This window comes from Otolemur garnettii, unplaced genomic scaffold (assembly GCF_000181295.1).
Source record: "Otolemur garnettii isolate 467f Iridium unplaced genomic scaffold, OtoGar3 scaffold00082, whole genome shotgun sequence".
NCBI lineage: Eukaryota > Metazoa > Chordata > Mammalia > Primates > Galagidae > Otolemur > Otolemur garnettii.
In genome coordinates this window covers 6989260-7002669 of record NW_003852477.1, presented here as the reverse complement: position 1 = coordinate 7002669, position 13410 = coordinate 6989260, and the positions used below count along the sequence as shown (strand labels likewise).

General features: G+C 49.6%; 1 protein-coding gene across 2 annotated transcripts in view; it reads left to right on the top strand.

Annotated features, from left to right (window-relative positions):
• SLC6A20 (solute carrier family 6 member 20) overlaps window positions 1-13410 on the top strand; it is a 32552-nt gene that overhangs the window by 11191 nt on the left and 7951 nt on the right. The window contains exons 2-7 of one of the 2 annotated variants that reach the window (XM_012808051.1): window positions 1686-1826; window positions 3594-3685; window positions 6531-6758; window positions 9539-9649; window positions 10401-10642; window positions 11481-11643. In XM_012808051.1, coding sequence (XP_012663505.1) covers window positions 1686-1826; window positions 3594-3685; window positions 6531-6758; window positions 9539-9649; window positions 10401-10642; window positions 11481-11643 — 977 coding nt within the window. The remainder of the gene's footprint in view (window positions 1-1685; window positions 1827-3593; window positions 3686-6530; window positions 6759-9538; window positions 9650-10400; window positions 10643-11480; window positions 11644-13410) is intronic. The other variant, XM_003794516.1, reaches the window with a different exon arrangement.

Sequence of the window (13410 nt, the reverse complement as noted above, 5' to 3'; positions counted from 1 at the left end):
CGTCGTTGTTTGGCGGGTCCGGGCTGGGGATTCGAACCCGCCACCTTAGGTGTACGTGGCTGGCACCTTAGCCAGGTGAGCTATAGGCGCTGAGCCGTCCCACAGCTTTAAGAGGGCAGGAAACTAGAAAAAACTCTAGTGCCCAAAATGCATTCTGGGCTTGTTTTCAGAGTGGAATGCTGTGCAGCTATTTAAGGGGTAATGCAAATGTTCATTGTGTGCTCAGGAGAGTGCTTGTGGAATACCACAGAGGGAGAAAAATAGATTAAAGAACAGCACATCTGTATCAATACAGTGGAGGCATTTGGGTGAATATTAGATGTTTATGTGAGCATATATATTTCATTGTTGACCTCAATACCTGAGGAGCCAGTTCCATCTACAACCAGCCCTTAATCTCTGCAGCTGTGGTATCTGGGTGTGATTTTAATCAGAAGTTCCTCCCTCTTTTTCCACTGGACATTTTGTCAGGTCCACTGCCAAGGAGCCAGAAGCTGAGGGAAAGATGACCAAGGGACTATGAGCAGGGAAGGAGGACCCACAGGAGAATCAGTGGGGCAGCCATCTGTGCGACAGGTGTGGTGGGTGGCTACAGGCTGCCTGCCTATGTCCGTATGCCTGGCAGTGAAGGAGTGCTTCCATAGCTCCATTCACACTCCCTGGGTCCCACCCTCACTGAGGGTGCTTCTCTGCAGGTGGCTCCTTGGGAACTAGAGAGTCTGAAAATTCAATTAGTCATAGTACCTTTGGTTAGAGTGGAATTTTAGGCTGAAGGCCCCTGTATAAAACAGACCCATCTGGAGATGCTCCACAAAAGGAAGAGGTGCCCTGGAGCTCTGTCTACTGGGCTTTCAAATCCCCTGACTCATCTCAGAAGACATTGGGCCTAGTGGACATCCGTGGTCCTGGACAATAATGATACAGCTGAAATTCCTCTGCCCAGGTGATCCCTCAAGGGCAGGGAGCAGAGCTGCTACTCCCATCCCACACCAGATGGGATGTGGGCCTGGCCCAGAACAAGTGCTTAGGAAATGGCTTTTTTATATACTGCCTTACATGGGGACACCATCAGGGCTGTGCCCAAAACCCCAAGGAAGTGCACAGACATGGGCTGGATGGATTTAGATATGATGTTCAAAATATTTAATAACTCAGTGGTCCTGGCCCTGATCAACTATTAGTTGCTGAAATAGAAGATGAAATGGGGTTTTGGCAGAGGGGCTAAGTCAGGAGGGCACTGAGGAAGGCACTCAGGGAGCTTGGGACTGGGGCAATCTACAACCTCAGAGAGGAAGTATTTACAGATTTCATAACTGACATGGCTGCATGTCATCCATGGATAGATGGGGAAACATACAGATGGATGGATGAATAGAAAGGAAAAAGGTTGGAAGAATGGACGGATGGAAGGATGGAAAGAAGGATAGGTGGGTGGATGGATGGATGGATGGATGGATGGAAAGATGGAAGCAAAATGGATAAATGAATGGTAGACAGTTCAATAAGAAAAATGGCAGAAAGATGGACATATGGGAAGGTAGAAGAATGTGCAGGCAGAAAGGTAGAAGGATGCATTAGCAAGTTGAAAGACAAAATAGATGGAAAGGCATCTGCACAGAGGTTGGGTGGGTGGCAGAGAAAAGCCTACCGGTGATGGCCTGGATTTCAGCTATGGATGCCCACAGGTAGCTTCCTGGTCCCCTACCTCATCATGCTCATCGTGGAGGGAATGCCACTCTTGTACCTGGAACTGGCGGTGGGGCAGCACATGCGGCAGGGCAGCATTGGAGCATGGAGGACCATCAGCCCTTACCTCAGTGGTGTCGGTACGTGATGTCCCCCAGTCCTCTCCCACCCAGAGACCCCCACCCTGTATCCTGAGCAGCTTGGTGGGGTGGGGAACCCATCAGCAAAGCTTCTGGATCAAGGGCCTAGCACAAAGTCCAAGAGAGAGCCCTTGCTTGGGAAGGACAAACAGTCCAGCAGGGGGTACCATAGACTGTGAGCTGAGAGAGGCCGGATTTCTTACATCAGGACAGTGGGATAGGAGGAAAAATACCCCCTGGGGAGCTGATGCCACATTGCTTCTCTTCTCTGGACTTTGGATTGGTCATCTGTAAAAGGGAAGTAGCTATCCAACAAAGGATCTCTAACTCCAAGTCCTAGCTAATGAACGCTCTGGGAACTCAAAGGACTATACCTGCTAATTAATGGATCTCTCTTTTAGTGAGCACCTACTGTGTGCTTGCGTAGATGATGTATGTGCATGAGCTCATATAGTCTTCATCACACTGCTGATGGGTTATGGGGAGCCCTTGGTAACTCCAGTATCCAGAAGCTAAGCACACCTGTGTAGGTAGTGGGAGGGCGCTTCTTTATGTCATGCCACTCCTGAGCTACCTCACACCATCATTGGCCTGCCCCGCACAGTCCTCCCAACCCAGGGCTGCCTCTGCAAGCAGGAGGAACTCTGACCAGCAGTGGCCATGGTCTGTGCTGCTCACCCCTCCCATCTGAAAGAAGGCAAGAAAGCAAACATTGTAGGAGCAAAGAGGGTATAAGCTTTCATGTGACTTAGCCCCACATGCAGAAGAAGTGTGTCTAGTGGCCTCACAAATAATCTCCAAGCCAAAAACTGCCTCTCCATCTTAAACAGCTATTAATTTTTAACATAGAAGTATATGATTTTATAATCTGTCTGAATAAGCAATCCCAGAGGACTTCTCAGAGGCAGCATTTTGTGTGTCATAGGAAAGATACCAGATGCTTGTGCCAATCAGGGAGGTGCTATGCTGGTAAATGTTTAACAACCAGCTCTTGCAGTGGGGCAGAGGAAAAAGCCCTAAGTTGTAGCAGTTGCTGACACCTGTTACTCCCACCATGGCCTGTTTCAAACTACTGACTAGATGTCCCAGCATGTGGGGTTGGAGAGAGGTGGAGTCATTGGAGCTCAAGGGCTGGTGTGGGCCAGCTTCAGAGGACCACTGGTTGCCAACCCTCTCTCTGCTCCCAGGTTTCACCCTGGGCTTTGGGTATTCCTGACCAGATTAGGGGCTACCTGTAATCCCACCATTCCTCATACCCTTGTTCCCTGCCACCTCAGGAAAGATAGGGCCCAAGTGACTCAACCAAGGTGAGCCAAGGAGGGAGCAGCTATCTATCCAGCACAAGGGTGGCAGTGGCAAAGGGCTTCTCCCACAGGTGTGAATCCTAGTTCTGACACTTACTAGCTAGGCGGTCTGGGGCAAGCTCTGTGCCTCAGTCTTCTCCTCTGCAAAATGGAAACAGTACTGTTGTGAGCACCAAAGGCCATAAAGTACTTACCCAGCACAGTACCTGGCACTGATAGCTCAAGAAAATGTCATCAGCCTCACGTCCCAGAAGATGAGGACAGAGATTGGGGAAAAGCAAAGCCCTTTATGAGGTGTCTGGTCATGTTCAGTCCCCACACAGACCTGGTGAAGGGAGGACTTGCAGTCCCCAGGACAGTCACTGCAGACGTCCTGGGAGTGCACACTGGACAGGGCCACAGCCGCCTGGTCCAGGCAGAGGGGAAGGGGCTGCCCCTCAGCACGGCCCTCTGCTTCCCACAGGGGTGGCCAGCGTGGTCGTGTCCTTCTTCCTCTGCATGTACTACAACATCATCAACGCCTGGGCCTTTTGGTACCTCTTCCACTCCTTCCAGGTGAGCAAGAAAGGGAGAGCAAAGCAGGGCCACCCAGCTGGGGACGGGGTGGAGGAGGTCAGGGTGACAGCCCCACAGGAGCCGGTAAGTGGTGCGAGGAGCTGCGGGAAGCCACGCAGCCTGGGCCAGAGCCAGGTGGAGCTTCTGCACCAGTTCCACAGACCCCTCACTCCGTATGCCACATTGTGCTGGTGTGAATATGTGTGTGTGTGTGTGCAGGTGTGTACATGTCTGGGAAGCAGGTCCACGCCTTTCATTGCATTCTTTCTGAAATATGCGACCCCCTAAAATATTAAGAACCACAGCATAGTGGGCATGTAGGAGATCTGTGGGGGGATGCTGGGATGGAGTTACCAACCCAGCAGGACAGTAATGGCCACCTCCTCCTCCCCAGCTGCTCTCCGCCTTCCTGCAAGATCACTGTCCTCCAAGGTCACTTGTCCTCTAGTTTCTGAGCCCACACTGAGTCTCTCTTTTTCCCTGCAGACCCCAGAGTTCTCCTAGGAGGACCATTGTTACCATGTAACACACCATAGGGGCTAATTCCAAAGCTAAACATTTCACACCACACACGTCTGATTATGTGGAAGGGGCTGGAAATCAGAGGAGAAAGAGAGAACCCCAATTCCACATCAAAGCCTGTTGTTGTATCCAAGACAAGAGGGATTTTGTCTAACTAGACGTCTGAGTGTGTGGGCTTAGGAAGAGGTTGAGCTATTGGTGCTCAAGGAAGTTAGTGAAGACTGGACACAGCTCTGCCTCTCCCCAGCCTGCTGGGTAGAAATGGAGCAGCTCCTCTTACTCTGGAGTCTGGGTGGGGACTGTTTCCCCTCTTCTGTGCAGGGCTGTCATGTATGGTTGGGTAGGTTGTACACTGCACAGTGGCATCGCCAAATGAGGGCCTCGTTTCTCTTCCCAGCTCCTGCCCTCTCTCTCCTGGGGTCATACTGCCCCCATTCACCTTTCAGGAACCACCTCGTTTTGGCTCCTTCCCAGATAGGAAAAGATGAGAAGGAGACAAAAGCTAACCAGGCCATGCTTTACCTTTTTACCCAGAGCCAGGACCTTCCTCAAAGTTCAAGGCAAGGCTGGCTGTGGACTATGGACTGATCCCATTTTGCCCCTCAAGTGCTTGGGTATAGCCTTGACTCTGTGCTTGGGTGAATGACTCCAGTGACCCTGACTTGGCCTCTATGCTTGGAAGGTGCTACATCCACACCCCTTTGACTTCCTAATGAGCCCTACTCAGCTTGCCTAGTTGCACACATCCCTGGCAGGCAGGATTCTCTGCCCTCAGCTTAGCTGCATGGAACTCCCCAGAGACCTATGAAGACTGGCCACAGCTCCGCTCTCCTCAGACTTCTGATGAGCAGCTCCTCTTACTTTAGAGTCTGGGGACTGTCTCCCCTTCTCTGTGTAGGGCTGTCATGTATGGTTGGGCCAGGTGTACATTGCCCAGTGGCATCACCAACAAGGGCTTGCCACACATGGTGTAGGCGTTATAGATTTTATAGTAGAGGTACGTTTTGACAGATGGAAGCAACATGTCTCATCTTAACATGATCAGAATAATTTGGCCATCTCCCAAAGGTGACAGTAAACTGTCTCAAGAAAGGGGCACTTTAATCCCCAGCAAGGATCTTACTGGTCCCACCCAGCTAAGTCCAGGAGTCTCACTGCTCCAGGAATCACTCAACTCAAGCTAGAGGGACTCTCTGGCACCAGGTTCTCTTGGCTCAGACAGTCAAGATGGCTTTGGGGAATGAACCTCACCTCCTTCTAGTTTCCAAACCTAATGTCCATTGGAGGAAATGCCAGTCTTCACTCTCCACTGCCAGTTACGGAGGGGAGAACCCAAGTCCCAGTCATCCCAGGACTCACTGGGGACTTGTGGAAATATACAAAGGCTTTCCAGATGAGATCAAGCTGGGGCTCCTTATTCAGAGCATGCCACAGGGAGGGAAGGGGGAAGCTTACAGTGGAGAAAGAAGGGCTCCAGGTATGCCCTGATTAGAGGTGGCTGGCAGGGGACACTGTGAAGAGCTAATTGTAAGTGGGATATTCTTTTTTTTTTTCTTTTTGAGACAGAGTCTCACTTTGTTTCCCTCGGTAGAATGCCATTGCATCACAACTCGCAGCAGCCTCCAACTCTTGGGCATAAGTGATTCTCTTGCCTCAGCCTCCCAAGTAGCTAGGACTACAGGTGTCCGCCACAACACCCAGCTATTTTTTTTTTTTTGGCAGTTTTCATTCTTGTTTAGCTGGCTGAGACAGATTCAAACCCACCAGCCTTGGTGTGTGTGGCTGGTGCTGTAACCACAGTGGTATGGGCACCGAGCCAGAAGTGGGATAGTCTGTGATTAAGGACGGGGGTATATTTGGCCCTCTCTGGTTGGTCCTGAGTTAGTAAAAAATAGGGCCTCTATTATTAGTTAGTCATTGATCAAGTCCTGACCTCTCTGGGCCAAGGCTGTAGACACTGTGGTTAGAGTTCTTGGGCTGGTGGCTGCAAAGGTGGTGGGTCAGAGTTCTGTCATCCTATCTGGTGGAGCCATTGTCCACTTGATACTTGTCTCTTAGACCCACTACAGAGTCCAGTGGTCCTCGCAAACATCTGTAGAATTGAGATGAGAACAGGCCCCTCCTCCAGCCCCCTCCTTGCCCCCTCTGTGCCCCCACAGGCTCTCTGGCTCCCTGCCTGTCCTCAGGGGCTCTAGCCCCCTATCCCTTGGGGACTGGCATCCTTCAGTCCTTGCAGGGCCTCCTGTCAGGGCCCCCATCCCCTCCACTCTGACCTTGGCCTTGGCCCTCACTGCTCCACGTGCTGCTTGTTTCCCCGCCACAGGATCCCCTGCCGTGGTCGGTCTGCCCGCTGAACAGCAACCGCACAGGCTACGAGGAGGAGTGTGAGGCGGCGTCCTCCACGCAGTACTTCTGGTACAGGAAGACGCTCAACATCTCGCCATCCATCCAGGAGAGCGGGGCCGTGCAGTGGGAGCAGGCGCTCTGCCTCATCCTGGCCTGGCTCACGGTGTACCTGTGCATCCTGAGGGGCACTGCGTCCACCGGCAAGGTGGGGTGGCAGGGCGACGCCAAAGGGGCATGTTCCACACTTGAGGGCAGAGGGCATGGACAGTGGGGCTGGCACAAATCACCTACTAGGTGACTACTGACAGCCAAAGGTGCTTGGAATCACCACTCTTAAGGTTGGAAGGAGGACTTATTCACTGAGAGTAAGAGCCTTGCTGTACCAGCTGGCCCCAAACCCATACTGCCCAAGCAACTAAACAGTGAGATTTCCCTTTCTTTAGGACTTTAAATGACTGCTGTCCCTGACACACCCTGGCCACTGGCTGCCTGGCTGCCTGGCTGCCTTGGTATTGCCTGGAGAGCTTTCAAGTATCTCACACCGCAGTCCTGCCCCCAGAAGGAGTCAGTCTGGGGTGTGACGGGAGGCTTGAAAGTTCCCCGCATGACCCCAATGTGCACCTCAGTTTGAGACCGTTCCCCTAAGCTGCTTTCAGGGTCCTGCAGAGCTGTCAGGCCTGAGCTTCAAGACCCTTTCCATCTTGGCAAGTCGTCAGGCTCCCACTCCCCCTGGGCTGGCATGATCCTTTCACTCCAGCCTGTCCATGCAGATGTAGCAGGTTTGCTTTGAGTGTCTCCAGTACCTGCCACCTGTGTCAAGCTTCAGCCGGTGCCCCGCACCCCAGCAAGCCCCGTTTCCTGCACTCACTCCTTCTAGCAGTTCCACCATGACTTCAGCACCCCCACATGTCTCATTCTGGCAATAGCCCTTCGTGGTCCCACTCACCTGAGGCCCAGAAACAGTGACCAGCCTGAGGGCACAGCTAGTGAGGACAGAGCTGGGCAGAGCTCTGCTTTACCCCCAGGGGACTTCCCACTGTCTTGGTTTGGTGAGCCACCTCCCATTTGCTCTCTCTATTCCTTTTGGGACTTAATCCCAACTTTACCTTGCTGAAAGTCCTAAGAGTCCAGAGTCCACCTGTCCCCACCCTCTTGACTACCTGAGTTGACATGTTTTTCTTGAGGAACCAGACCAGAAGTACCCATGGCATTCCAGAGACCAAGTGACAATTCCAGCATCAGGTCTGGCAGGACGTTTTATTTTGGTCTCCCAGACCCCGTACTGGTGAACATTTTAGCCCCTAAAGCTAAAAGACCATGTCATGCCAGGAAAGCTTACTTATTCTCTCCTATTCTCACCGTCTATTTCCTGCTCTGCATCAGCCACCTCCTCTCCGGACAGTAGTCCCCCAACAGTTCTGTTATGGGGGACTAATCTTGTTAGGGACTGTATGCCATTTCCCGGCCTCTTCTGTTGGAATCTCCTTTCTTTCCTCCTAGAATTTTTGTAGAGTGGTCAGAAATGGTTCCTTGCAATACTTGACTAGAGAGAAGTGAGGCACTTTGGCCAGGACTCCAGAGAGTCTCTGGGAGACATGCTTACTTGGGGGAAGGAGGGAATCCCAGGGGCTTGCCCTAAGTCCTGCTAAGTGCCCACTGATGCTGCCCTACTGTGTGCTTATCATCACTGTTATAGACAGTGGCCAACCCTTCTCTCTTCATCCTCTGAGTCCCTTTAGACCACAGGCCATGTACCTTGTCTTTTCAGAATGGGTTTTATTACTCTTCTCAAGTTACAACCACCTCAGCTAAGAATCAATGATAAAAGACACACCTCACATTCTGCTTGCCAGCCCCAGGGTAAGAGGGCAGAGTACCACTGTGGTGGCCTTGAAAGTTCATAGGAAGATGGTGCCATGCCTCCATCTGAGGACCCAGTGTCATTCAAGCCAGGACCCAGTCCATTCAAGCTGGACATGGGTCACCAGCTATATTTCTCACAGGAGAACCTAAACTTTAAGAGAACTCACACAAAAAAAGATCTTGCATATTTCTTTGCTTTACATACAGGCTCCAGGCACATACGAGTAGATTTACAGAACAACTTCCAGTCCTAGGTGGATATACATGCCTATGAAGGTCTCTCTTCTAAGGCTTCGGAAAAGCTTACATTAGCCAGAGCGCAACAGTCTAATGCCAAAGCTGTGAAAACTGAGCATAAGATATCATGGAATTGGGATGCAGTCAGTGGGGAAAGATTTGGCAGACAAAAGTTCCATTTGTGTGTACTGTTAAAGCCTGAGGAAGTGAGGCCTTTCACGAGAGTTGCCATCAAAATCAGATGGCTGCATCCCTATTGTATTTGTCATGGGGACACTGTCCTTTGAGCTACTACTACTTTTCCTTTCTGAGCCTTCCTGGCCAATCCCTCAGGCAGGAAAGACTAGTACTACCCCCCTGAAACCCTGATTTTTTTTTCCTTTTTGACATAATGTAAATCATGTAAGTGATTGTCCTTCCTGCTTTGCTAGGCCTCTAGGAAGCTCCGACCCTGGGTAGAAACTCACACCACACTCTGTGGGCTCCCTTTCCCTTTGGCCTTATTACTGGAGTGCCCAGGTTTTCTCTTCTCGCTGATTTCTTTATCTAACGATTTTAAAGTGTTAATATGATTGACACAGCTTTGTGGATGTGTCACCCTCAAATCATTTCTGGAATAAGGTTAGGTGGAAGGGAGGGTAAAGGCAGGGCCTTGTTACCTACTGACTCTTCTCTAGTGAATAAGAGATTTCCTACCGGTCACCGATGTGGGTGCCAACGTCCCACAGCCATTTCTCCAGCCCTAGCTCAGAACCTGTGTCAGACCAAGAATCTCACCACCTTCTCTAGCTGCCAGCAGTGGGTGGTACGGCCTGAATACCCCAGACCTGGTGATGTTCCCTAGGGGTGCGGGCCAGGAGGCTGACGCCACCCTCTGGCCCCCAGGTGATGTATTTCACAGCGCTGCTGCCCTACTGCGTGCTCATCATCTATCTAGGCCGGGGCCTCACACTCCATGGAGCCACCAATGGTCTGATGTACATGTTCACTCCAAAGGTACAAGCTGGGGATTGGGTGGCCCAAATGGCACCCTCGCTCATTCTGTCAACTTGTGGAATGAGTGGAGGGGAGGGGACGATGGAGAGTGGGCAGAAGCTGTACCCAGGGAGGCTGGTGTGAGCCCCCTGGGCTCTGCTGAGTGGTGTGGACTGCCTGTGGGCATCTCCTCTGATGCTGATTCTGGGGCAGATGGAGTCTTTCTTCCAGCCCCTCCTTACCATCCTCACTGACCCCCAGCTCACTGCAGCCCAGCCTTGCCCCAGGGCCCTTCCAGACTGTTGACCGAGCTCTTTGCCCTAAGCATCACTCCCATCATCTCGCTGGCCTGCTCACACGCTTCCATGCAGCCATTTCCCTGCAGGGTTTTCTGTGATCCCTCCCTGACCTCCACTCTGCAGGCACCCCACAGCCAGTGCTCATTTGTGGGGGTGCTATGTCTTTGGGGTGGGGCATGTCGGCCATGCCACTTCCATCTCTGAATGCCCAGACCCATGTAGCACCTGCTTATGAATTAGGGGCTCAGTGTGTTTCCAAATGATTCTACCCTACGCTGTTCAGCTGCACCAGTGTTCACCTTGGGCAGGGTGCTGTGGAGGAGATGACATGAGGCCCCAGCCCTAGGCCTGCCTGCCCTGGCTATGTGCTGTGGCAGGTTCCTTCCCCTCTCTGGGTCTCCCTCCTTTTTTGAGTCTGAGAACTTGAGATTCCCACCCAGGGTTTTTCAGCCCTGTCCCTGCTGACCTTCCAGATGGAACAGCTGGCCAACCCCAAGACCTGGATCAACGCAGCCACCCAGATCTTCTTCTCCCTTGGCCTGGGGATGGGCAGCCTGATCGCCTTCGCCAGCTACAACGAGCCCTCCAACAACTGCCAGAAGCACGCCATCATCGTGTCCCTTATCAACAGCGCCACCTCCATATTTGCCAGCATTGTGACCTTCTCCATCTATGGCTTCAAGGCCACCCTCAACTATGAAAGCTGCTTAAACAAGTAAGCCTGGGCTGTCCCACGGAGCCACAGGCCCCCTCAGAGCTCTAAGCTGAAGGGCACCAGGGAAGAGGTCGATGCCAAGAAGGCAAGAGCCGGGCAATGAGCACCAGTTTCAAGTGTTCAGTCCAGGGTTCAGACCCGGCTCCCCTGACAACCTCCAGTAGCTGAGGGGCCCAGGGCACGTCAGCGTCTGCCTCGCAGGGAGGAGGGCGCTTTAATGTGCCCAAAGCGCTCGGCATGACAGGGCCTTCAACAAACTTTACTTTCTTCTGCCCCATATCCCCTACCTAAGAAGTGACCAAGAGCTCTCTAGCTGAGCCACAGAGATTACAGGATTCACTTTCTGCAGCCCCTTACCCAGAAGACAGAACTTCATCCAAGAAGTATGTCGTCCAGTTTGATAGTCACTAGCTGCAAGTGGCTATTTACAAATTTGGATTTAAATTAATGTAACTTAATCTATATTTAAATAACTTAATGTATCTTTAAGTAAGTTCTTCATTTGCACTAGCCATATCCAAGTGCTCAGTCACCACATGTGGCCAGTGGGGACCAAACGGGACAACGCAGACAGAAAATATTTCAATTATCACAGAAAGTTCTATCAGACTATGCTGGTCCATGAGTTAAAACCGACTAGCTATGACTGGTTTCTATCGTTATCAGTGTTCATATCTCAGGCATCTTCAGAACCATTCAAAATTACTCTGTCCTTTAAAAAGGTCACCAAGCAACAGGTTCCCTTTCCCGACCTAATTAGAAAGAGAGGCTGACGGGAGGCTTTGGTGACCGCAGCCTTTCTGACCAGTGAAGGTCGATCTGATGGTCTGCTCTGCAGGGTGATTCTGCTGCTGACCAATTCTTTTGACCTTGAAGATGGCTTTTTGACAGCCAGCAACCTGGAGCAGGTGAAGGGCTACCTAGCGTCTGCCTACCCAAGCAAATACAGTGAGGTGTTCCCACTTATTAAAAACTGCAGCTTGGAATCGGAGCTAGACACGGTAAGGTGCCCTGGAAATGTCATGGGCTTGCTTCTCTCCCCACACTGGTAGGGATCTTGGAGAGCTGTGGACTCGTGTGAAAAGCATGGCGCATAAAATTCAAGGAACATTTATTTTCCCTGTGACTCTGAGAAGAGAGCCTTAAACATTCCTCTCCCCGGGTGCTGTTACCCTAAAGTCCTATTTATCCTGTTGGGTTACATGTCCCTTCCTGCGTCCCCTTTTCTCTTTATAAGCTTTAAAAATAGAAGAAAGTACAGAGAGTAATAAAACAAATACCCATATATCCACCACTCAGAATGAATGATTATAAACATCTTGCCATTTTGAGTTCAGACTTTTTTATGTGAAAGAAAGGAATATTTCAGGGACAAAGTTTAAGTTCCCTTCTTACTAGCCCCATTCACCAAAGGCATAAAGTTCGTTTTCATATTTTCATTTACCCACATATGTATTCTTAAATAATATCATGGTTTTGTTGGCAGTATTTAAATGGACATAAGGGATCCTGGATGATATTTTGAGATGGGTCTCTAATAACACATATGGAATCCCACTCATTCATATTAAGTGCCGCATTTTATTCTATCACACAAAGACACCACAATTTGTTCATCCATGTCCTTACTAATAGAAATTTGGGGATTTCTTTTCAAACTTTTGCCACTAAAATCATTCACATTCATATTTTTTCACATTAATTTTAGGATCAGTTTGACAAGCATCACTGGGGAAAAATTCTTTTGGGGATTTTTTTATTAGACTTGCGTTGATTTCATAATGTAATTTGGGAAGAATTATCTTTTGAGTTGTAATATTTGATTTAGGAACATGCTTTCTCTGAGGTCTTTTTTCATATTCTTTAGTTAATTTTCTCCATGAATTTTTTGGCACATCTTTTATTAGATTTGTATTAATATTACCTTACTGTTTTATTGCTATTATAAATAGCATCTTTTTTTTTCATTTCTATTATTGTTTATTTTTGATGCAAAAAGGTAAAGGTTTTTGTATGTTGACCTTGTATCTACAAACCTTGATAAATTTATTAATTCTTATAGATGTCTATAAAATTGCTTCAGTTTTCTCTGTAACCTATCATATCACCTGCAGATAGAATTGTGTATTTTTCTTTTCAATGCTTATATATATATTTTTTTCTTATTGTATTTGTTAGGACTACTAGCACATGGAAGTGGAAGTGATAGGATGTATTTGCCTAATTTTTATATTCAATGTAAATACTTCTAGAGACTACTTCTACAGACTGTTTCTAGAGAATACTTTTCAAGGGAACGGGGGAGGAGGGCTGTGGCTCTGGTTGCCAGCCAGCTACTTTGAAGGTTGGTACTTTTTGATAGGTTGGTTGCTTTTTCTGACACTGTGTTTCCTGAGTAGAGATATTCTCAGACATTTCATGAGGGTAACATTTTGTTTCTCCTGGTTGTTCAGCCCGGCTCCATGCTTCCATTGGCCTGTGACACGATCCTCCACCCTGGGCCGACGTCAGATCCCCAGTCTCTAACGCCCAGTCTTCAAGGTCTATCTAGCTGCTGTTTAGATGACCCATGAGACCTTTTGGCTTCAGCCCCTGTTCAGTGCTCTCACTTCAAGTTTTCTTTCTGGTTTTGGCACTTAGGGTTTTCTTCACTTACTCTGGAGTTTGGTTCTATGTCCAAAAATTATGTGATTGGTTATTGAATTATTTAAATGACTTTTTCCCCCATTGTGTTTTTTTCCCCTTCCCCTCCACTTCCTCCTCCTCTT